We start from the raw sequence: 25,513 nt of genomic DNA on the forward strand, positions 1-25,513 counted from the left end.
AAATCATTAAAAGTCTCCCATTTAAAAATTATCTCTAATACTAAATTGGGAACCGTTTTTTTTAAAAAAAGTAATTAATTGATGTGAAGATTTTTATTCCAAAGAAACCTCTCCCATATCTGGAAACTCATTCCTGAGTCTAGAAGTTCTCCACTTTATGTATTTGTTCTGTGGTGCTGAAAATCTGAGATTATTGGTATCACCATACCATCCAGCTAAAAAGGAAAAATAATATTCAAAAAATCATGCAGGTGAGTTTTGAAGAAGTGGTTGTGATTTATGTAGCATGAATTGAAAGTTCTGATTACATATATCCTATGCTGTTCTTCAAATCTGAACAGCATCTAATCATACCTCAAATCTAATAAAGCAACAGTAAATTGAACATTTGAGCTACACACTTGTAATGCACACGCATTTAATGGATTTTGAGTGAGGGAACTTTGGATTGAATGGAAAATTTTTACCAATTTTTTTCCCTAGATGTATACAAATAGACGTTGACTACACAAGCAAAGTCCCTCAATTAGACATCTGGGTGGAACTTCATTTAGTGGTCCTTCTCAGCCATGGTTCTTGCTAAAGGACACATTTTTTTTTTCCTTTAAAATACCATATTCATATTGGTGAGGCAACACGTTAGATCACTTTTCTATTCACTTTTACATGTTTCTAAAGATTTCTTTAACATTTCATACTACTTGAATATACTGTTTCTAATAATTATGGGATTGTTAATCAGCTGAAAATGCCAACTTCATCATTTAAGACACTCAGTGTTTTATTACTGGGTTTTAAAACACATCTAGTGTCTCTAATTGATTTCTGTCACATACAGAAATTTATTAAATGCAGATGTCATTAATTCTATAAAAGGCAGTGTTAAAAAGAATCAATGACAGGTTACTGTATGTTTGTTATTGAAGATTAAGATATTTTGCATCTCACTGGAGAACATGGAAGTGTTGGCTCATACAAAGCTAACTAAGATACAGAAAAGGGCTAACCACAACCAGCAAAACTTTTTCTAAATTCTAACAAAGGTGCCCTACCTCATGGCTTTTCTATTAGCTCTAAAATGTAACAATTTTTTTTTCTCTTCTAGGCTTTATCTTCCAAGAAACGAATTGGATAATCCCCATAAACCAAAAGCATGGAAAATTTACCGTCCAGAGTTTGCAGTCGAACTATATTTTGAAGAAGTTATATTGTAGCTGGTAGTTGATTAAGTGTAGCTCCTCTTCTAGGAAAGAATCATGTTCTTCCCACCCCTTGCTACATATTTATATCCTCAAATCCTCTTTTCCTTGCTGGTATATTTATACTTACATCTATGTACATATCTTCTTGAGAAATCTATTATATGTATATATAAGAGAAATGTCAGTGGTGTTTTTTTTTCCTTTTTGAAGGAATATACTTCACACAATTTTCATCTATATTGAGATAAATTTGGAACACAGAACACAGGAACATTATCACTTTTAAGAACTTTGAAATAATGCTCTCATAACAAAATAAATCAAATGTTTAAAAATTGTCATCCCCTCAATGCTATTGGTCTATTCCATTTACTTATATATTTTTGGACAAGTATTTACCCCTGCTTTATTTCACCAACTTCACCTAAGCTTGGGGAACTCTGTGAAGGTTACCGTTTCATTGTAAACACTGGTTAATCCTGTGTCCACAAGGAATCATTCTCTTTGGTACCGGAAGCTATTTTAGTCCAAGTGCCTTCACTGCCACTGTATCTTAAGGCCATCGTTGTCCTTGAAAACAGTTTTGTCTTCATTGAAATTATCCTTATTTGAGTGACTTTTTCTCTAATTGGCAAGGCCCTTAACAACCTAGATCAAGTTAAATTCTTCAGGAAATGAAGGTAACAACTAAGAAGCAGCAGTGACTCTGCTAAAACACAGTATGCTCGTTCCTGAAAAGCTTTGCACTCTGCAAAAAGGGCACACCAAAGAAACAGTTGGAGTGGGGAAATGAGGTTTAGGGCTTTGGGACAGACCTCTTCAACTAAGCAACACTGTAACCAGTATGTTAACCCCTAACAACCCAGAAGGCAGCCCAGACTGGATGCCACGGTAGGTGTGTTTTGTTTTAAAGAGAACTAGAACATATTGGATTTGGCTGGTAGGTGCCAAAGTGGCACAGATAGTAGAGCTCTGAGCCTCCGGAGCCACAATTGCGGTCACATGGGAGGGTTGTGCAACCCTAGCAGGTGGCCCGGGTACAGGTCCTTTTCCTTCCAAAATAACCCACAAGGGGTCCCAGCTGCCAGCGCAGCTGCCCAACTGAATGCTTTTTGCTTTCCTGACCCAAGTCATCATTCTCTCCCTAATCTGGCTCCCCCCGGAAGAAAAAATCTTGGAGGACATGCTCTCAAGTTCTATGTTATGACTACATTATTCTTCGTAATTTGTGTTAGAGAAACATGTGTTGGTGCAGGGCAGGTTGTAGTTTCCTTTAGAATTCATGCCCCAGTAACCCACAGAGGACAGATTAGGCAGCAGGCTTACGTGAATCGGAAAAAAAAAATGCTTAACTGGCTCTTTTTCAATACCAGCAGCGAGAGGAAACCTTAATTTATAACAATCTTGCTTTTTGAAATAAGATTAGAGTTTCTCTTCCCTAACCCTCCAAAACACATCAGAATTTCTGGCAATTATGAGTTACCACACTATTTTGCTTCCTCTCATAGAAAGAGAACTTCTTAGGGCCTCTTGGGGGTTGCTTTCTTAGAACCGAATATGAAGAATTCTTCGAACAACTCAAGAAACTTACAAAATATATCAGAATGATACTGGTTTTCTTAAACAGGATTTACTAAACTGGAATAGAATTATCCAAAACTTAATAGCAATAAGTTTGAAAATAGAACGGCATCCTGCCACATCAGTCACTCCATATCCACAGCCTAATGGAAGGAGAGAGTAATTCTAGTGGGCCAAATTTCATAACTGTAGTGTATATGAAGAACATGTATTTTTTGTCTATTTACCTCTAGTGAAGTTATTTTACATCAGAAATCTTCCTGACGAAAAGGCAATGCTCATCGCGATAAAACCCCCACCTTGAAATATACATAACTCTCAAAAATTCCTGACAATTGGTTTCTAGCATGGATGTAAAATACTTAAACAACTCATCTACTCAAGTATTAGGCAAATAATTTAATGATACAGAACACTAGAATTTCTTCAAACATAGTATTTCAAGTTATATTTTTGTCTGGAGTACAGATCTGAAATAGTACCTATTATACCTAAATATTAAACCACGAATTAAACAAATGAAAAATAAATTCCTCTGACAGGTTTCCATTCCTTATCCCCACTCACTCTTACTTGCCTCAAACTGTTTCTATTGAAGATATTTCGTTAACTCTTTAAAGGATGACATGTGATAAGGTCTACTGCTAACAGGGCTGAAACATGCTGACAGGTGCCAAGCAGGGGGGACCGTGGACTCTGCAGCAGTTCACTTTCTGCTGGAAGGCAGCCACATTTTCTATTCTGCTTCAATCCGAGCCTATTCAGACAAAGTACCACTCAGCTACTGACCATTTAAGTGTGGAGAGATAAAGAAGAAAAGTGATTTTCTTTTAAAGAAAAAACAAATGGAAGACTAGCCTTAGCTTTGGAGCACATCAAGCACCACACCCAGTGTCCCCTCCCCCAGTCTGGGAATCAGATGAACTGGGGTCTTGGCTGTTAGTCCATACATATGGCATAGCTTAATAAAATTACTTCTGCTTCACTGATTTATAAAGTCGCACCCCACATATGGTCATCATTAAAATTCACTGACTGCCAGTATAAGAAGCTCCAACAATTGTAAAAGCAAGGCAAGGAGTTACAGACCCAAGATAAACTTGAGGAGGGGTCAGCCTAGACATTACTCACTGTGTCGTGAGGACACTACGTTTTGTCTAGTTTTGAGGATAGGACTCCATCCATGAGCACTGTCACTCAATCACCAGGCAGGGAACGAAGGCTTCCTTTGGCTTTGGTACTCTGCTCCCTGGGTGGGTTTCCAATTGGTGGAGGCAGTGAGTGGTCCAATAGAATCCTCTGGACTCCTACCCAGACCAGAACCCAGAGACAGAAGTGAAGGGCTGCTCTTGGGCACAAGGTCTTCACAAAGCACGGCAGCACTGCCCTTTCCTCTGCCTACAGCCCAACAGACAGGAAGCTCTTTGCAGTGAAGGCCACACTGCTTCCCAAAGACCTGATACTCTAGGCCACACCCAATAACATGCCAGAGAGTATAACATGACCCCACCCAGAAAATGAATGGCACTATTTTAACAGTAGAGCTTCTTGGAAAAATCCAGGATGCCTACTCTGAAACTTAAACGAGGAACGTGGAAGCCACACCAGTATGCAGGGGTATTCTCCTCTGTAAAATCTAGGTGGATATTTCAGTTTAAGCACCACAGGAAATCTTTTAAAAAACTAACCACTTGGTATAGTGCATGTGCTAAACAGATTTTAAAAGAGGCCCTACATCTAGAATGAGTTAAGTAATCATTTATAACCATCCTCATGAAACAAGGTTACCCCTGGGTTCTTCTGGTGAGATCCCAGATTAAACATAGAACAAAAACTTTGCTTCGCTCACATCGTATCGCCATCCAAATCGCATGTACAGGTTTATGCAAAATCCCTGATATAACTTCATCTAGCTCTTTAGAGTAGATACAGAGGGCCAGAGGCTCACCCTCTATGTCACACCAAGAACAAGAGCAGCGACTTTTATATTTCGATACAAGTATGAGTAGAAATTATATGGTGTAAAACAGAGGTCCTTCCAAAAAGCTTAAGATTAGGGGTAGAATAATGGAAGACAAAAATAAAATTCTTATGAAATCAAAATAATTCCACATTGGTCTTGTACTCTATGAAACCCTGAGATGAACTGTAGTCCTCAAACGCTTGTATTTCGATCCAGGTTCACCAGGATACGTCAGTGTGCTTCGAACTGGCTCATCATCAGCTTTCTGCTGTACTCATAGGCCAAAAATAGTGACCCGTTGGCAGGGAATGCTCGAATTATAGTAGGTTTCAGTCCAGAATATAAGGCCATTATTCCTAGAAAACAAAAGGGTGATCAAAGACTAAGATTCTCTTCCTTAGAGATATCCCACAAAGCTGCATAGCATAGACATTTTTACACTTACAAATCCAGACAATAACATTAAAAACCAATCAGTGATGAAAGGACTTATTCCCAGGTTTCCCTGGACTAATGGAACTAAATAGACTAACAGAACTAAATATACTAATGGAAACAGGACAACATCCGGTCTCCCCATAAAGCTGGTGATGCTCAGGTAACATACACCAATCTCATGCCTGCTTAACTCCTGGTAAATGAATCGAGCAGAACTGAGGACTCGCATGGGCAGACAGAAGGCAACCACAGAGCCACAGGCTGCAGCAGCTTTGCAGCTGCTCCTGGGGGTGGGGGGAGGGGCGAGGGGTGAGGGCTAGTGGAAAGAGCACCAGCCTTGAAGTCAGAGATCTGCTCCTACTTTTAGCACTGCCCAGGGTGGTTATGAAGATTGAACTGGATAAGGAAGGTGTAAGTATTTTGTAAAACGAAATTGTTATGTAAATTTTAAAAGGAATTACTATTAATAACGTACAAGATGTCTGTACTCTATTTGGGATATGAATTAAACAGTTTCTGCATACTGTTATTGTGCTCTCTCTTTTAAAATCAAGACAGAGGAATTCATGTCCCAAGCTTTAAGGTGTATAGTGGATGCTGGAAGGACAGGTCTTTTACTCACTAGGAGCATAAATCGGCTTTATACAAACATTAAGTAGAAAATCTTTGTCTTCCTGCATAACTAAAAATTGATAGAAAATCATCTTTAGAAGTTGCTTAGTGCATTTCTTGTTCTATAAGTCCTAGCATTAAGGATGTTGCACATTCTTTTAAATCCCTTAGTGGTTCTCTTAAGGTCGTCATCTGATAATATCTATATTATGTAAAACAAGTGGTGCTAACTTCAAAACATCTGTCCCCTTAAACAAAGTCCATATTTCATTCAGTAATTCCCTCCAAGCTATTTAGGAGAATCCTGACAGGTACCTGGCCCAGGGGTTAGGGATGAGAACTTTAAACATTCTTGAGAAGAACGAAAGTAAGCTACAGAAAGGGGGTTGAAAACATACAAAAATATGGATTAATATACAATGCTAGAAAAGGGATATGAGGCAGGGGGAAGAGAGCCATTATACATCTGATCAACCTTGACAAGACTAGCAGTGAAATGACCAATTGCTCTATACATACCTACTGTTTCTGCAATTAGCAGACTCACCTTCATTTTTCATAACACTTATAAAGGTTCCAATAAATCCTGTCTGTTTTCCAGACATGGAAAGAACTTGAATTCTAGACTTGATACAATCCACTGGATAAACAGCAAGCCAGAGGCAGATTCCACCAACTCCACCACTTAACATCAAAGAGACAGGGCCTAGAGAAGAACATTAGCAAATAGTATTTTGTCTCAAACAGCTGGCGAGACATTTCTAGAGGGCAAGGTAGTAGCAGCTGCAGGTTGGTGCAAATAAAAATGCTCTTGCTGTGGAACACAATTCTCTGAAGCAACTGTTCAAGCTCTAAGAGCAAAGGTTCCATGAGGTCATCTGGGCCCACCCCTCCTCTCGTCAGGACGGGAAGGCCTAGTGGGGGGTTGTATTTAGGTTGGTAGCTGTGGTGCTGTGACCCTCCACTCTGTCCTCCAGAGGGCTGGTCCGCACAAAACCAGCAGGCCCCTAGCAGCATGGCAATACCGTAACAGGAGGAATGAGACTAGAGACCACTGAACCACGAGCTGTGTCTTTTTTTAACTTTCTCACTTTGAAATATTTTAACATTTAATGCCCAACAGCCCTGATTCTTTAACATGGAAGACCAAAATTGTCTTAGCAAACCAAAACAGTTAAGCCTGTGAGCTTGACTAACTCCAGAACAGGCTCAAAACACTGAAGGGAGATATTAAAAAAAAAAGTAACCATGCGTGTGAATCGAACATTGATATGTTGTGTCAAGTAGCTAAGTAAGATAAGCTAGAAATACAGACTACTTTTCACTGCTCTCCAAACATTATCCAGGTTTTAAGCTTATTGCAAAATAATTTATAGGTGATTTCCCATTTATTGGTGATTTCCCATGGGAAAGTAATTTCTATTTTCTTGGCCCTAATATGGAGCCAGAACAAATTAGCAAATGTGATTCCAGTAAAGGAGTTTGGGATGCACCACTTCAGCCATCCTGAGGAAATTACCAAGCCCAGAGGAATGTGTAAGCTATCGCCAAGACCATGCTGCTTTCCAAAACCCGGGAACCCAGTGCCAGGTGGACCCCTCACAAGGGGAGCAGAGTGCATGGAATGCATAGCAACCTCATCACTGGAAAGCTGACACCATCAAACCCAATGCAAGCACATTTACCTAGTTCATCTTTTGATCTCCCTGATGCAAAAAATGATCGGCTCAGTTCATAGCCACCAAAGAAGAAGAAATAGCCTGGTACTTCCCGAAGTAAAGTGCTTGAGAGTCCATGGTAGAAGCCCAGGGGGCCGTCCTTTCTGAGGATACTCTTCACAACAGACCAGACTGTACTGGGAGGAGACCGAGAGAGTGTTAGGGCAGGCAGTGGAGGAAGGACAACTAGGCATCCAATCAACAGACCTGATGAAGCTCTATCAAGGAAGTAGCTGGTTTTATAAACAGAAGAACTAGAATTCTGAGAAAAGGCTTCTGTGGGAAGGAAATATCTCAGAGAAGCATAGATACAATTATTTTATGACAAAATTTACCACCTGAACTATCCTATTATAAAGAAGTTTTATTATAATGGATTCATACATTTCTAGAAGTCATCAACAATGTAAAAGAGCTAATACCCATCTTTTCAACAGTGAATAACTGAAGTCACAATAAGGAGTATCCAAATTCAGCAAGAATAAAATGGTATTATACTTGTCCAGTCCCTTATCTCCCTCAATTCCTATTTCTTCAACCTTTCTTTGGTGTTTTGAGGAAATTTATTCAGATGTTTTAGGGGGTTTTTTTGTTTTGTATTAGTGCAGGGAAACAAGCAAGAGAATGAATGTTACTTGAAGGTAAGACCAAAATAATTCTATGACCTGAGCTACAGTTCCTGTCAGGCAAAACTCAAGACTTCAGTTCTTAGAGAGGCAGGTCACGCAAGACTTATATCAAGCAGATCAGAGTCCTATGGCAGCTGGACGCAGGACACTTTCTGTCTAGGCTCCTCTTCCTGATGGTGTGTGCCATGGCCAACTTTGTCCCTCAGAACAAATGCACCAGAAACCACATTTGGATGCAGTTTAGTGAACCCTTAGCTTTTCGCTTTGTTCTCCGCAGGTGACCTGGCTTGGACCAAAGCAGGATTAAGCCCGGAGGTGGTAAAAGCCTCATGTTTCTAATGATTATCTCCCTCTGAGGACTCCAGAGGGCTTCTCAAGCATTACCCATTAGCCAGGTCCTCCTGGCAACACAACACCAGCTCTCATTCTGTGATGCCAAGGTGACACAGTAATCCAGCTGAACACAATTAGCCCACCTTCCAATCTAAGTCTTAACCTCGAACCACCATGTACTCTTCTGTGGCCACGGCTGTACCTAAAATACAGCCACCAATATTTACTTCTATGTAGTATCCATTTGCCTAAGTCCTTTGTATCTAACAATTACTTTTTTAAAAAAACATTAAACTACTTCCAAAGGAAATGAGTGCAAACTTTGTGGGTGCTGTTAACTGTTCTATTTCCTAACATGGATGCTGGTTACAAGGGCATGTTCATTTTGTGACTACTTACAGAACCACACACTTAGGGTTTCTGTGTGTACATATTTCAATAAGAAGTTTTAAAGACACTTTTGGACCTCTAGCTATGAAGAGATACAAACTGGTTATAATGAATCTCAAGGCTGCAGGAAACAGGGCTCTGTTATAACCCCATCCTCACTGGGAGGAGACTGGTAACTCAGAAAATGGTCATCTACTGGTTTTTCCCCAGATCTGCAGACTTTGAGTTAACTACAGCAATACTCGCCACCAGAACTTGTGTCAGCCAGATGTTAAGATAAATAAGAAGTTTGGGATTAACAAGGATAATCAATTACATTTTGATTCAAATAAATCATACTAGATTCTGTTTTTAAGACTGAGTTGGATAGTGATTTGATCACTGAAGAGAGCTATGCTTACAAGGGTTTGGATAAGTTTTCAGAACTTGGGCCCTTTGTAGGTGAACATGAAGGATTCGGGAGGAGGTGAAGGAAGTTACCAGTAGGATCTAGGCTGATCGGCCCAAATACCCACGTGAAGCCTGGGAATGGGCATCGAATGTCCATCTCCGAATCCAAACAAGCGCTTGTGAAGGCGCAGCTCTCAGTACCCACACTGCCTGCTATGTGCCTCCCAACACAGTCGGGGATCAGGCCTCATACACCCAACAGGCCCAAAGGGCTGTAACTCCTAGATTCTCTGCTTCTAGGGTATTAAATATTTGTCGAGTGGGACAGTCGGTCCAACCATCACAGATGGTCTGTTCAGAAAATTATCCTCTGACTGCTAAGGGAAAGTATTCTAGAAACACCATACTTTGGAGTAGATAAGTCTGTTTTTCAATCCGCCCCTTTAGTGTAATATTACAAAATACTTAATACACTGAGGAAACAGAGACCCACTGTTTGTGCCCGGGGTGCTTACTTCTGGCTTTTGGCTATCTTTCCTGACGTCTCCATTTCGTACATAGTCTGCAGCCGGCACTTCACAAGCTCAGTGGGGCATAGCACCAGGGCAGCAAATGCAGAGGCGAAGGAACCAGCGGCTGCATTCTGCAGATCACTGAAAGGACACAAGCACAGGAAACCATTTACCGTCCTGTTATTCACTCACTCAGCACTGACCATCTGAAACACTCCGGTGGTAGAGAACGAGGAGGAAAGGAGAAATGTGTCCTGAGCACCCACCAGGACCTTGCACACGTTGTTTCATCTACAGATTCCGCAACCCTGTGAGATAGACAGCAACACCCAGTTTTCATATGGGGAAAAGGACACTTAGAGATAGTGCATAATGTGCCCAAAGTCACACAGCTACTAAGTAGCAATGCGAAGATTCAAACCCAGGACTCCTGACTGCAAAATCCATGCTTTTGTTATTGGTCACAATGCTATGGATTAAATGTTTGTGTCTCCCATCCCCACATTCCTGTGTTGAGGCCTGAGCCCCAATGTGATGGTATTTGAAGGAGGCGGTCTCTGGGAGGAAATTAGGTTTAGATGAGGGAATGTGGGTGGGGTCCTTATGGTGGGATTAGTGCCCTTATAAGAAGCAACCAGAGAGCTAGCTTGCGTTCTCTGCCATGAAAAACACAGCAAGGTGTCCCACCGCAAACCAAGAAGAAGGCCCTCGCCACATCCCAAATCAGCTAGCCCCTAATCTTGGACATTCCAGCCTCCAGAACTATGAGGAACAAACTGTTGTTTAAGCTGGGCAGCCAATGGTATTTTGTTATAGTTGCCAGAACTAAAACACACAGTGACATACAGAACAAAAACAAGGAGATGAAGAAAAAAAAATACCCCATAGTCCCACCACCCCAAAACATGCGCTATTAACACTTCAGTGTATTTGTCACTAAGTTTTAAATAAAGCTAGGTTCTGAAGCCATCCCTACATGCTCCAAATCCAACCTGGAGCAAGCAGATGTGTAATGTAACTACCACAGATGAAAATTCAGGATAAATTCTTAACCAAAAAGTTGCTTGTTCCAAAAAGATTTCCCAGTTCAGCTGGTGACCTCCTGGCCGCAGCAACACAGAGAGTGTGAAGAGAGTGTGGTGGTTTCACAGGAGAGGGCAAAGCCAGTGCGAGGCAAAAAGCTCAATAGTGTTCGTAAAATGACTAAGCTGGAAATATAAATGGAGAAATGAACACACATAAATACAAAAATAGTAGTTCCTTCATCTCATATCCTCTCAGTACCACCAGCCACAGTCACAAGCAGGGCTGTGAAACTGGAGTCCAATATGAGATCAAGAATGTGGGGGAAGTCTAAGAAACGAATTGCCAGGAAGACTTCCCTGAGCATTCACAGGGGTCAGAAAGGAAGACCCTTTACAAACCCAAGACAGTGTTTTATCATGGGAGCACAGGTGGCATGGGGGTTGAAACCACTCCTTCGTTGGGCAGGAAGGACTGAGCTTCTCACAACAGGACAACTGGCTCCTGACACCTGTTAAGGCCAGCATCCTGTGGTCACTGGATAATCAGCACTACTCACAGATTTCTAAAACCCTAGTAATTCCCTCAGCTGACTGCCCCAGGTAGAGACAGCCCCTTGCAATTTCTCTCCAATTGTAAGCAAAAGCTTAACAGACCTACCACATTCGGTTGTCCTAAAGTTATCATAAACTAATAGTTACATTAACAATGTCAAACGTTAGTGTAAAATCGAGGGCCACCTCCAATCTCGCCCCAACATCCTACCCCCTGGAGGTCTGGCCTCAGTGCCGCGGACAGATGCATGGCAGGAGCCAGGGCTCAGACGCTGGATTGGAGCAGGCTTTCTCAGGAGGAAGACACTGCTCGCAGTATGGACTTTATTTTAATTTTAGAGAATTAGACGCCAGACCATTTCCATAGGAGAGCCAGATAAACAACCGTGCTGGCACTCGGCCCTCCAGTGTGTGGAAACTGCTTGCTGCTCACTCCGTTCCTTCCCACTCCTCTCCTACTTAGCTTAAAATGGTTTCTGCTCTCAGCCAGCTTGCAGATCCATACTTGGACTCCTTTAGGGACTGTCAACCTACTGACAGGCAACAGACAATTAGGGTCATTAGCCAGTTTGCCAAGTTTGCTGGAACAAAGGTGGTATCAATAAATGCGGCCGACCATTCAGTATAAAATGCAGTAATATCTTGGACGCCTGAACAAACACCAAGCATGCCATTACAGTGTAACAGCAAGGCCAGATCAGATATGCAGTGGACTTTAGCTTCTTCTACCAGTGCACTAAATGAGGTCCATGGAGCCCAGCTTAAAGTACAAGTGTTTAGAGTTGGAACTGCAATGGCAACAGGCGTAGGATGGGATTTTGTAAGAGTCGACTGTTTGTCACTCATTCAACAAACATGTACCTGAACATTCCTGCCTTGTAAGACCCCTAAAGGTCAAAGCAGAACACTGTTCTTTGACCTAAAGGTCAAACAGAACACTTGGGACACTGTTCAAACCAAAAACAGACAAATATTTGCAATATTACTGCAGAAATTCATGACAGGTTCTCAAGCAGTTATTTCTTTTCACTACCTCTGCTTATTAATCTATTCTCTAGATGTGACCTCTACACAATATTCGAGAACCCCAACTATGTTCATGAGAAGAATGCTGGATAGGGGCTCAGAAGACACAGACTGGAGTCCTGGCTCTCTCAGTCACCAACTAGTGACTTTGAGTGTGTCAGTATCTGCACTTCATTTCCTCGTTTGTAAAACAGATAATTGCTTTGCTCCTCTCACAGGACCATGGTGAGGGCTGAAAAACATAACATATATGTCATAAACTTGAAGGTGGCATTTTCCTGACAGGTGATAAGCAAACACTGTTCTATAGAAAGAAAAAGGCGGCCATGCTGAATTCAAAAAAGAAGAAAGTGCTGGGTTGGGCCGAGGGAAACAGAATGGTTTCTTTACTGCAGGAGTCCTCCAGAATGTCACATGGTTGCTCGGTTTCCTGTCTTCTTCCCAATGGGTCCCTCTCTAAAGACACCGGAGACCCGCACTCCAGGTCCCCTCAGTATAGGCTCTCTCTCGACTGAGGAGAGCTAGTTACAAGAGGTTGCGCCTGCCAGTCTGTCATGAGAAACCCCTCTCCTGGTTTGTCTTATGCTTATTTCTTTATTTCCTCTCTTTTTCCTGACCCCTGGGTGAGCTCGTCTAGTCCCAAGTCTTTAAAAAACAGGTTCCATCCATCAAGATAGGAATTCTTGCCTATAAAAGAGCACATCTTTAGACCTTTAGGCACCTCTAGAGAACATTTCTGTACAAAAGCTAATTCAGTCAAATAGAACCTGTAGTTGCAATAGGATTTCAAATTCCTACCAAAATGACCAATAAGATTGCCCTTTGCAACCACAAAGCTGATGTGATAGTTTTAAATAAGTCAATGTTCAAAGAAGATACAGCTAAACATCTCAGTGGGTTCTGAATTCTTTAAAGTCTCTGTATATATAAATACCCAAGAATGCTAAGCCAAAGACTGATGTTTGGGGCAGACTTGGCCAAATAAACAGTGGGTTCGCCTGTATTTTTCCAGATGTTTCTGACCCCTCCTAAAATTCCAAGCTTCTACGCAAACTCATTAGGTTCAGGCAACCTCTTCCAAAGCTCTGCATTTTGCTATTGGAGAAGACCCTAAAACTTGGGCCACAAGCTGCACTATGGTTTCTGTCCAGTAGTTCTGCTCAGGAGAGAAGCAGCACCACCACTGGTATCCGAACTGAAGAATGTCAAGGGTAAGGGTGCCTCCTCCTCCACGGCGGGTCAGTGGGGGAGCCAATTCTCCTTTCATGTAATGTGAATGTGTTTATTTCAATACAATGACAATGTAGTCATAATCAGAAAGTATTTTTAAAAAGGGAACATTCTTCCCCATAGAGTATCACAAACATCTTGACCATACCACAGTGTCGCTGCTATTTTTCAACAAAATAAAAAAATGTCCTCAACTCACCTCAGCTTTGCCTGCTTGTCCAGTCCCACCACTTTCCGCACCACCTGTTGGCAGAAGCCGTAGCACATGAAGAGGACAGAGTTCTCAGCAATGTTGGCGATAAGCGCTGGGCTGGTCCCCTTGTAGAAACCGCGGAAGCCCACCTGGGAGTAGGTCTTCAGACAGCAGTCGGTGAAGCCCCTGTACAGGTTGGGGAACGTCTGCATCTTCACTTTCATGGTGTCGAAGGGCTGCCCGGTCAGGACACATGCTGTGCCCGCTGCAACCAAGACAGAAGTCTCCAGCACAAGTCTATGGCTGTTTTACAGTGCAGTCCCCATTACCCATGGAAATGAGAGACAGGCAGCCTACCCGGGTGCTGACCCCTGCTTCAACTCATTTGGACCTCCTTCTCCCCCAGATCTTCTAGCCCAGTCCAATAAACAACTTATGAGCCTAGCACCCAGTTCCAGCCCTGAAGGAGTTCACACGGTCGGAGGACAGACGTGTGCTCAACAAAGCCACTGGATGCGAAGGTATGGCGTGTGTTTAGCAGCACTGGCAATGGGATCAGAGGGACCTGGACTTGAAGCCTGCCTCTGCTGTGAGATCCTCCACAAGTGATGTAACTTTCCAGCCTCAATTCCTCATGGGTTAGTGAGGATTAGATAACAATGGAAGAGAAGGCTTAGCATAATGGCTGCCACACTACATGAGGTTAATAAATAGCAGTTACAGTTGCTGTGTGTGTGTGTGTGTGTGTGTGCGCACACACACACGGCCACATGAAGGGAAGGGGAGGGAAAGTATGCGAAGAGTTAATCGCTCTTCTTTGCCTAATGCCTAGGTGCTGATGAGTATCAGAAAAATAAAGGAATAGGTAACAGATAAAGAAAACAGAGTGGCTAGTTAATCCCTGAAGAGTTAAATATTTGACCTATAGAAAAACTTCTTATTTGGATTCTACCAATAAATGATCTGTGTTCAGATGGGGAATGGACTGAAACCTACCTTCGCTTAGCAAAAATCATACATTTATTTGCTTTTATACTGTAAGAGCATTAAATACAGCAAATATAAATTGTATTGGATTACTTCAAGAAAAATCCTGAAGTAAGGAAAAGACAGACCTAAAAGTACCCTATAAAATCCCCAGACCTTGGATTGTGTTGGCATTTTGGGAACTGGCCAATGTTTCTACTGTCCTTTGGGCCTGCAAGGCCACCCTATCTCAGATGTCCCCAGCTTGAATCAGGAAACATAACCACTGGATGAGGTTATTAAAGCTTCATCGAAACTAAAGAGAACGCTTACCTAAAATATTTAAGAAACAAACCCACAGACACAGACAACAGTATGGTGGTTACCAGAGGGGAAGGGAGTGAGGGGAGGAAGAATAGGGTAAAGGGGATCAAATATATAGTAGACATGGGTGCTGAGCACACAATGCAATGCACAGATGATGTACTATAGAATTGTACACCTGAAACATATGTTATTAACCAACGTCACCCCAATAAATTTAAAAAATATTTAAGAAATGCAATTTCATAACTTCAACATTATACAGTTACTCCAACTAAGTTGTAGAAAGTAGAGATGGGGGATAGGCTGTTAAGAATAACTCCTAATTAATTATTGGCAACTAAATAGACATTTCCAAAGAGTCGGAAAACTTTTTCATCTCCTTTAAGCAATCACAAGTATGCTCTCCTTGAGCCTATCACTACTGTTAGTTTCTTTTATGAGAGTAATGACACATTTCTGCTTTGTCTTGCCAAATTATCCCCAATTCTCAACTAGTGAAATATAATTTAATAAAATGTTACTATAGTTATTCTCTCCTAAGTACTGATGGGTCAGAATAGGAGCCTAATTATATCAAAATAATTATTCTAAATGAAAAGGTGAATGTCAGAATTTTTAAAGTGGGTACATAATTTAGATAACCTAGATGCAGAGAAATTGGAAAAAAAAAAAGTTTACTTCAGAGCATTAATATTTAAACTGGAAGTTTTCCATATTTTAACCCAATCGCCCTGAGCAGTTCAGACATCACAGGTTACTGCAATATGTATTTGTTGCGTATCTGTAGTAGTTACACCTCTAACAAGGAGAAGGGAGGAGGCTAATGAATTTTCTCTCCTTTCATCCAGTCGTAAACTAGATCCCCAGGTAACTCACCACACACACATGATACTGTTGGGGTACTCACCATGGTCCTAAGTGGGTGACAACTATTCTGAACACCAGCACTAACCACTGGGACCCGGCAGGTCCTCAGCTACCCATCAAGTCAATTAAACTATGAATCATTTACAGGAATTAAATGTTTCTCCATGTGCTTAGAGCTCAGACCTCTATCATCTCATTCTCCTTAAATGCATGGAAACCGTCTCTGCATTTCCTCGTGGGTGTTAAAATTGGCCCTGTATTTTATTCCACAAAAGAGGCCCCCAGATCATGTTGCAGGCTACACTTTACCAAGGTCGGTGTTGTAGATTTTTAGTCCTTGACGCACTTGAGTTAGCAAATGACAGGGTGGTGAGGAAATCTATGGGGCAGGAACAGTGTTGGGGTGAAGGACGGCTTGTAGGGAGGGCAGAGGTGAAAATCGAGAAGCAGATCTTCAACCAGAATGACTTGGTACACACACATAGAGGCGAGAACCCCCAACCCCCGCTCTGGAGGTCAGTAAATGTTCAGTTTAACCACACAGAGAGGTGTATCATTTTCAAAAGACGCCAATCAGAAAAGGCTTTTGGTTAGTTTTTACCTTTAGCATTTGAGAGGATAAACTTGCATGATCTAAAATGCCACATTCCCCAACCATACTAAGTAAACAAGGCATACTCCAACGGAACAGCCAAAGTAGGAGTGCATTATTTTACAGTTCTTAAACTACTAAATCTTAGTCATTTAACAGGTTTCCCTTTACTGCGATTTAACTTTTGAGATCCATATTATCTCATTTCAATAATTATCCAATTACCTAACTATCTTCTTCACATCCTTCCCCATTCCAGCTGCCTGGGGCTCTCAATCCTCTCCTGGAATCTCTCCTATGGGTGCTGCAGACATTAGATGAGCTGGATTGAAAATCTGGTTGGTGTGGAGGTTTGCTTAAAAGAAAAAGGAGACACACAGAAAAGAACACATGTGTGCTAAACCCACATCACCTCGGACCTCGAGTGGCTCTGCTCTTATATACTAATCATTTCCACAGGTGGGCTGTGTCCACAAAACACTAGGGGTCCTCCACTCCGGGGAAGGGCTGGCCGAAAAATCCCAACGCCCAACAGTTGACCCACACAGAGAGCTGGGGCAGCAAAAGCTCCACACCAACCCCACGGAGTGCTGCTGGCCCATTACATCTCATTAAAACAAAGACAGAACAGAACTAGACAAGCAACCAAAGTACTAGCCCTGACTTTACACTGTTTCAGCGTGTGAGCCTGAACAAATCCATCGTGCCTCTCTGGGCCTCTTTCCTACACAGACAATGAGCATCAGAGCCAGTGGTCTCTTCAAGCCCTTTACCTCCCTCATTAGAAGACTGAGACCCCTCCAAAGTGGGATGGCTGCCTCCCGTTTGCCTTCCATGTAGAGGGAGTTCTTAGGTCACTAACAGCAACATCCTCTGCCCAGCGCCCATGAGTCCCTCACCAGGCTGAGAATACAGGGCCCCTGCAAAGAAGCCTATTGTCCTTATAAGTAGGACAACCCAGGGCAGCACTATCTCAGGGAGTGGGGTCCCCGTTTTACTGGCGCAGGAATACCTACCCAGTAACCAGCATGTGTAAGAGCCCCACACACATTCATACTAGTGTAAAAAGGCAGTCACTAGAAAATGCTTTATCTTACATACCAGACTCCCAACGATACTGTTGTAATTTATAGCTTTAAAATTTATTTTAGATTATAAATGTGGCACCCAAATGCCTGTCTACACAAATGCCTTCCTAGGAAGAGATAAGTTTTTCAATTCTACCACAACAGATCTGACATCTTTGGACATTTAATTCCCCAAACTGAGAATCTCTCATTCTGATTAAATATCCTCCCATTGTAGAGACCAAATGGTTCCACTGTTTCTGTGTCAATGTTGAAACATGGCATGGAAGGGCCGGGTGGGGGTAAGGGCCTGGGAGGCTGTGGCTCAAATTCACAGCAGGGTGAGGGGCTGACCCAAAGGCAGGCACCCCTAGTTTCCCCTTCTCCGCGGCTGGAGCACTCCTTGTGGACTAACCTGAGAACTGTGCCCTCGCCCTGCATTTCTTATCAGTGTCTGCAAAGTGGTATCTCTAGCCTTCCTCAGTAGCCTACCTTGGCTGACCTTTGGTTCACAGGAAAATACTTTGTTCTCTGAACCACAATTTTTTACAATGAAGGTAATGACAGGATAAGAGGCGGTGGCCAGCTGACTGCACTTGATCTGTTGACCTTTGAAGTCCCACTGGATAAGAGGACGTTGGGCAACCCATACCTCTAGCCTCTCCACTCCAGGGAGCTACAACTCATTATAAGAATCAGTGCAGGAGGCAAGGAATAACATGGGTTTTCATCTGGAAAGTCTGAGCATTCGAGAGCGCCTCCAGCCCTCACATGACACAGGAATCTGGAGGACAAGTTACCAGCCACGCGCTTCCCATTCCATTCTTGTGTGAGGCTGAGGAAACGTGATCTTTCTAAAGAGTGGCCTGTGTGCGGGCAAGCACTGCCCAGGAGTACTTACCTGTGCCCTGTGGGGCCACAGTCTGCACTGGGGCCCAGCCCTAGGCCCAGCCCCCATTCCCGAGCAAACACTAGGGCCTCGCGGTTCCCTTCGGGGCTTTAAGACAAAGTGAACGGCAGTCTCATTTATCAGACATTTCTAAAACGTGTCTTCCTTTCTTACCCTGGCAATAGTAGACAGTCACTGGGATTCCCTGGAGAGATGGCATGGTGTTATTTTTGTACCTTGGGGCTCTAAAGACCACCAAGCTTGGAGTGGAATCCCAAGTCACCTGCATATCCCAACCTTGTGACAAGGGACTTCAGCTCTCAGCTGCGATGTTTTCCAGCTGAAAACTGGGGACCTTCCCACCCTGCGCCCTGACTCATACAGTTTTAATATGAACTACTCTACCTTCTGCTGTGCTCGCAACCCAATATTACACTTCCGTTAAATGGATTCATTCCAAGTTAAAGTATATGCCTTCTTGGGTGACAAAGGCAGTATCTTCGCCATGCCGTCCCTCGATCTCACTTGTAGGAGGTATATGAGGAGAGGATGGTTTTCTTTGGGATTACCTGCGGCCCCTGCTGTGAGGTCAATGGCAGCTTGGATGGCAGGATTGGACGTCATGGTCACTCACTCCTCTGCTGGGCTCCGTGGAAGGCAACTCCCTGGAACTTAAGATGAGTTCACCTCATATCCCTAGGTAGAGACAAGAGTTCACCATCAGCCGGGCCTCCGCAGCCTCCCTGTCTCTAGGCCTGCTGCCTGGTTACTGGACCAGAACTCCTGGCAGCTGGGAAATCTGCTCCAAAGGGAGGAGGCTCAAGGTGTCAATGCAGTTAGTGATTGGCCTTCCTGTCTCTCTGCCCGTCACCTTCCCACAAAAAGCTCACAGATCGAAAACCTTCCTTGAGTATCAATGTTACAGGGGGCACTTCATTCAACCTTTCTGAAACCCTTAGAAACAAATGCCAAATAAGTGAGCCAGCCACGGACATCCCAAACCACATCAAACTCATTTTTCAGAGGACAGGGTTGGACCATCAGTCCATGAGGCCCACTTCTAAATTCAGACAGCAGCCTGTGCTGGGTGCCCACAAGAAGGTCCCAGAACAGCTGGTCTGGGAAGAAACAGGAACTCTGCCAAATGCTGAATGACAAACTGCAAGGTCTAAATGCCTGCTCTGCCACCAGCAAGGTGGCCCCCTGGGTCCCTAAAGCTGGGGGTCCCCATCTATACAAGGTGAATAATAAGACTATAATCATTATAATACAAAGACAATCGTAAACAGCCACGTAGGAGAGAGGTGATGGTGAACTGTGACCATGCACCACGAGTTCATAGAAGCACAAACTACAAAGCACAACACCAAACATCAGTTCCAGTCATCAGTTTCCTCCAAGCTTCTCAACCCCAGGAATAACCTGGAGACCTTGTTGAAATGCAGATTACGATTGACAGGCCTCAAGTGGGACCAGAAATGCTGCCAGTCTTGACTTGCTGGGAAAGCCCAAGCACTGACCACACTTTGAGAAGCAACACCTCATCCACTGTGTCCCAAATTTTCTTGATAAGAATCATCTGAGGCACCTGTTAAATACTCAAATAACTAGGCCTCCTGGAAATCTTCACTCAATAGGTTTAGGCTGGAGCCTAGAAAATTTGAAAAAACCTACTCCTCTACCTTTAAACAAAAATCAACTATTGCTGATGCATGGACTTAATAAATATTGACTAGAAAAAGGAAAGGTGGCTCATTAACACAGAAGATTAAAATAACTAATTCAGCAACCAATTCTGTGTGTTTTGCAAACTATGTAAGTGACTTATCTCTGAACAATAAGGAAGAGTTTTTATTCCTCATTACACTGAAGATCTGTGTGATCCCAGACAAGCCACCTCTCAGAGTAGGGGGTAAGCCAGCTGGTTCGCTGATGAACACCAAGGTCATCCTAAATGTCAGTAGAAAATAATTTTAGCCACTAAGAAGTTTTTTACCCACTTGAAACATGTTGCCAATGACCAAACAACAAGAATCTTCCTTTCTTTACAAAAAAAATTTAAAACTCGCAACCACAAAAGCACAGTATTTAAAGCAACTAAGTTTGAAGCACAAGACAAAGATATAAAGTTACTGACATGCCTAGAGAGGCAGCCCCAATTACTAAGGTTAAGGTGGTGGCCATTTGCATCTGGAGACGTATACCAAGGTCCTAATTTCTTCCTTTCCAGATGTAAATTTGAGGCCAGAGGAAGATAAGCTGTGGACGTGCACCAAGGAGGAGTCAAACTGGGCACATCCAGTGTGGCCTCTCGGTGCGTTCATTCCTTTTGGTGTGGACATTTTCTTAGAAAGGCACAGCGGATCGTACTGGGTCATCACTGTGAGTCGAAATGCTTCAGGTAAGCCAACTTAAACACATCATATCCTACCAATAACTACTTGTAGAATTATTAGGATAGTAAACAGTGATGGGAACTAAAAAATTAACTCAAGAAAAGGAGGGCAATTGATTCGAAATTTGCATAGCTTTGGCTTGAAGGAGACATTGCTTAGGGGAAGCAAGACTGATCAACGCGAGTTAAAACCGATTCGGTGCCACCTGAATGTAAAACTGAATCATTTCAGCGTCTCTAAAACCCTCTTTAAAAGGACACCAGGGTCCGACTTCAGGAGACAACAGCGGTGGCCAAACATCTTAATTGTTCCCTGGGGAACTTAATTTCTGTTGTAGGAGAACTGATGAGGCCGTATTCTCCACCAGGTAACACGCTGCTACGGGAAGATCTAGCTTCAGGCTAAGCTGGCTTGGTAGGAAGCCTCCCGCCAGCAGTCACCAGAGTCGGGGCGCAAGGGCGCTGGGACGCAAACCAGCCTTGCCGCTGAGCAGCAGGCGGGCGCTCCTACCCCGGGGCCTTGGGATCCCCGTCCGCACCAGGGGCACCTTACGGAGACGAGTTCCAGCTTTCTTTTCCCGGCTCTGAACGCTAACTGCCCAGAAATCTGCAAGAGACCTCCATTCACCAGCGCCTCCGCCCTCCCCAGCGCTCCGACACAGACGGCGCGGAGCCCGGAGGCCAGACGACGGGACGAGGGCAAGGGAGGACATTTCCCAGCCAGTGATCGGCGCGAGGAGGAGGCCGCGCCGCCCGAGGCTCCCCGCGAACCCCGAGCAGCGCGCGGCGCCTGCGGGTCCCCGGGCACGTGTGCGGCGCGCCGGCCGCCCGGGAAGGTCGCGCCGCCCGGGCGCGCGAGCCCGCCCGCGCCCTCCCGGCAGGATCCCCGCAGGCTCCCCGCAGCCCGCGAGCGCGGGGCTGGGGCTGCGCTCACCGCCGCGTCCAGCTGGGGTCCCGCCGCCGGCCCTGCCCGCTCCCCTCTCCGTGGGCGGTGGGCCTACCCTCCGCCCCGCCCCCGCGCGAGAGCGCCCCGGGGAGGCGGCCCCGCGGGGCTCGGCAGCGCCCTGCGCCGGGAAGCGGAAGTCGGCGCCGTGCGGCGGCGCGCTCCGCCCGCGCAGGCCGCGGGGCCGCGGCCGGGGGCTGCAGGAGCTGCAGGAGCTGCGGGCGGCCCCGCTTCTCCGTTGCTTTCCTTCCCCTAGGTTCCCGGAGGCCCTCCGTGAGGCTCCACTCTAAATGGGACCTCAGGGCGGCGGGTGTGGGGTGTTAGGAGGATGGACAAAAGTCTCTAGGCTGGTTAATCTTGCTGGAACTCGGGGCTCAAGGCCTTAATTTTAAATTATAATTGAATACGACTACCGGAAAGGAAATAATGAAAAATTCTCTTATTGCCGGTTAAAAAATTTTTTTCCCATTTTGCCTCCCTCAACGAACTGCATCCCACGGACAAAAACTGTAACGAAGTCGGCCTCTCTGATCTTTTAGGCTGTATCTATGGCTCTCTGGCAGTTTATTAAATAGCTCTACTCAAGGAATCTGTTGTATGCTGGGAGTAAAGGAATTTTCTCTAGAGCCCGAAGACGCAGCTAACATCAACTCAGTCAAGGGTCTTGGTCTTTTCCTGGGGGCTACTCAATGTAACACTCAGTCAAGGCCTTGGGTCTGCTTTGGTTCATTTCTACACCATGTTTTCTTACTTTAAACATGGTATTTTCTTTTACAACTTTCTGTCCTGTTTGGATATTGTGTTGGACTGCTGCAGTGTAGTTAAGGGATGTTCAGTGCGGTCCAATGACAAATATTTGATTTGACTTGTGTGAATGATTAACTTGAACGCACAACTGAACAGATCCCTTCTCCCCACTCGCCCCAAGGGAGGAGGTGCTATGAACATCTCAGAGCTACTGATAAATTCGGGCATCAAACCAAGATAAAGACTGCGTTCATAGGACCAGCACTTGAAAACTCAAGCTTCTGGAACATAATTCAATTACAGAAACAAGTCAGGGAGTTTCAATGACTTGCGTAAAGTAGCGTGTAGCATAATTAATGAGAAGCAGTTCCAGGAGCAGAACATCCAGTTACAACATTCTAGAGGACTGAGGGACTTTGAGTATCACCTGGTCCAGAGATATTTGCAAACTAGAAAATAGACCCAAGGGAAAGCTAATTAAGGACAGACCCAGATCTCCTGTTATAGCTTAAAAGGAGCTCTGGACTTGGAGCCCGGATGCTTGCTTAAAAATCTGTTTGACTTTTAGTGAGTCCTTCCCAGCCATCACGTGACTACATTTCCTTTGAATTCCTCTGCTCCAGGAGCAATCCACCCTGTGCTACTGTAGATCACTGTTTGGCAATCCTGCTGAGCCGTCATTTCCTCCTCCGCCTCCCCCATACTTTGTCTTGTCTCTCTTTAGCCCCTTCCTCTCCTACTCTCACAAAGCCTGTTCCAAACTCTCATCACTCTCCCCAAGCCTTCGACATTTCTTCTCTCCTTTACCTCTCCTTAGCAACCCTCAGCCTCAATTTATTCTGTAAACTAAGGAGCAACCAGGAAACTTGCCTGCGAATTTTTAACCTCTAATCTACAGGATTTGCTTTTTTTTTTTTTTTTTTTGCACAAACTCTCATACATTTTTCCTCTGCTTGCTGTCTTGCTTGCTGTAACTCCATGGCTGGTATGAATGAAGCTGGTGAAAAAAACTGAGGCTTAGAGGGATGAAGTCACTTGTCCAATGTTATACATGTACTAAGAGTTGAGATTTGTCAAAGTTCTGTCCCATTCTAGTTCTTGTTCAATCCTAGTTGTTCATCAAAGTGTAGTGTTCTTAACCACTACACTATACAGTAATACCTTCCAGAAGGCTTCCTCTTAAAATGAAGAATTTTGCAGGAACCAAAAGTTCTTTCTCCTGGAATAGATCTCTCTCAATAATATTTTATAAAATTTCCATAGCAGTTTAAAATTCCTCACAGCAGTGGCTCTTTCTGCTATTTTTGTTTTAGGAATAGAGAAGTATACAGATGTCAAGAAGCTTAACATCTCACAGGGGCTCAAGGAACTAATTAGTTGTCACTGAATCATGAAAGTGTCCATGCAAAGTTTGTTCTAAGGGTAATTCCCCCCCGGAATCTGATGGCATCTTGAAAACAGAATTTTAGATTAATCACTGCTCTCAGTGTAGGTAGGTCAACCCAAAAGTATTTCAGACCTGGGTTTAAAACAACAAACAAGTCAATGCACTGATCTCTTTGCTTCAGGTAGCTGTTTGCTGCACTTGAGATTGCACAATCCAGAGACATTAGTGCAGCTGGCTCTGTAATGAAGCGGTAGGTGTGACATAGGTCAGAGGTAAGGGGACAGAGTGGCGACATGGAATAGGGAGCCTTTACCATTTCAACAGAATTTCACAATGCACTGGTTAATGATACTGAAAGAAATAATTTTGCCACTTGAAAGATTTTGGCCTTGATACCCATGTGGGCATGTTTTAACAAAGTGTTAATTGGAATTGCAAATATTCAAAAACATAAATTATCTCTGATTCAAAGTACTTTTAATTAATGAGAAAAAGGGGGAAATGCTTTGATTACATAATTTTGACTCCCATTGAATATTCTTGGCTACTGATGTAACTTTCATTGAAAACTCAATTTTTTTTTTTTTGGAATCAGGTAGAGTTTGTATTGGAAATGAATATGGATTTGGATTTCTGTCTATGTGGAATAAGGGGGTAGTTAGTATCCCATGAAAGAGTTGTTAGGACAGTATTTTAAAGGGAGGCAATTTCAGTTTGTTTTCCAGTTTTATTGAGAAATAATTGACATATATCACTGTATAAGTTTAAGGCATACAACATGATGGTTTGTTTTACATATACTGTGAAATGATCACTATAGTAAGTTCAGCTAATATCCATCTTTTCACATAGATACAATAAAAAGAAATAAAAAAGGAAAAAAATTTTCTCCTTGTGATGAGAATTCTTTAGATTTACTCTTAACAACTTTCCTATATATCCAGTAGTGTGAGTGATAGCCATCATGTTGTACATTACATCTCTAGTGTTTATCTTACAACTAGAAGTTTGTACCTTTTACCCAAGTTCTTTTACTTAGCAGCTTTTTAATAACTGATCTGAACATATCATGAGCCTTAGGTTTAAATTTGTAAAATTATGTTTTTTAAAAGGACATAATTTATAATAGCAAAGAGTTAGGGGAAATGCCCATAAATTGTTTAAACTTAATGGATCTTTAATAAGAGGAAATACTGTGCAATAATTTTAAAAATCATTTTCTTAAATCATATGCTTTAGGATATATTTGGCTGCAAGTAACAGAATGTTCAAGTATTAGTATATTTATTTTAAATACAAAAAGAAATATAGAGGTATAAATTTCTAGGGTTGGTTAATTTAACAGCTCAAAAGTATCTGGGTCAGCTTCTCTGTGATTCTCTTGACTTTTCCCTCATGATCACAAAGTGGCTGCTGTAGCTCTATCACATTCTCACATGCAACATCCAAAGGCAGAAAGTAAGCGTTATCCCATATCTCCTTTTTATCAGAGAAGAAAAAGCCTTTTCCAGAAGCCATCTGTCAAACCGTCTGTTATAT

The 25,513-nt window shown here is 43.2% G+C and overlaps 3 protein-coding genes across 7 annotated transcripts in view; 1 reads left to right on the top strand and 2 right to left on the bottom strand.

The window, feature by feature from the left end:
• LOC120583796 (phosphatidylinositol 3,4,5-trisphosphate 3-phosphatase TPTE2-like) overlaps window positions 1–1,214 on the top strand; it is a 71,814-nt gene extending 70,600 nt beyond the window's left edge. The window contains exon 15 of the mRNA XM_039839231.1: window positions 1,106–1,214. Coding sequence (XP_039695165.1) covers window positions 1,106–1,214 — 109 coding nt within the window. The remainder of the gene's footprint in view (window positions 1–1,105) is intronic.
• A 1,599-nt stretch (window positions 1,215–2,813) lies between these two features.
• SLC25A15 (solute carrier family 25 member 15) overlaps window positions 2,814–25,513 on the bottom strand; it is a 45,777-nt gene continuing 23,077 nt past the window's right edge. Inside the window, exons 1-8 of one of the 5 annotated variants that reach the window (XM_039839450.1) lie at window positions 21,832–21,982; window positions 19,072–19,198; window positions 13,944–14,059; window positions 13,801–13,844; window positions 9,772–9,909; window positions 7,482–7,651; window positions 6,344–6,502; window positions 2,814–5,102 (exon numbers count right to left, since the gene is read on the bottom strand). In XM_039839450.1, the coding sequence (XP_039695384.1) occupies window positions 4,978–5,102; window positions 6,344–6,502; window positions 7,482–7,651; window positions 9,772–9,909; window positions 13,801–13,844; window positions 13,944–14,059; window positions 19,072–19,126 (807 nt within the window). In that variant the 5' untranslated portion in view covers window positions 19,127–19,198; window positions 21,832–21,982 and the 3' untranslated portion in view covers window positions 2,814–4,977. Of the gene's footprint in view, window positions 5,103–6,343; window positions 6,503–7,481; window positions 7,652–9,771; window positions 9,910–13,800; window positions 14,060–16,771; window positions 16,902–19,071; window positions 19,205–21,450; window positions 21,578–21,831; window positions 21,983–25,513 lie in introns of those variants that run through there. The other 4 variants (XM_039839446.1, XM_039839449.1, XM_039839448.1 and 1 more) reach the window with 4 other exon arrangements.
• LOC120583797 (collagen alpha-1(I) chain-like) lies at window positions 17,293–25,492 on the bottom strand. Its single transcript, XM_039839232.1, has 4 exons — window positions 25,411–25,492; window positions 21,409–22,092; window positions 19,426–20,452; window positions 17,293–17,302 (listed from the first exon to the last, which is right to left on the bottom strand). The coding sequence occupies exons 1-3, from the start codon at window positions 25,490–25,492 to the stop codon at window positions 20,448–20,450; spliced, it is 771 nt and encodes a 256-aa protein (XP_039695166.1). The 3' UTR covers window positions 17,293–17,302; window positions 19,426–20,447.

This window comes from Pteropus medius, unplaced genomic scaffold, assembly GCF_902729225.1.
Source record: "Pteropus medius unplaced genomic scaffold, Ma_sr-lr_union100, whole genome shotgun sequence".
NCBI classification, from domain to species: Eukaryota; Metazoa; Chordata; class Mammalia; order Chiroptera; family Pteropodidae; genus Pteropus; species Pteropus medius.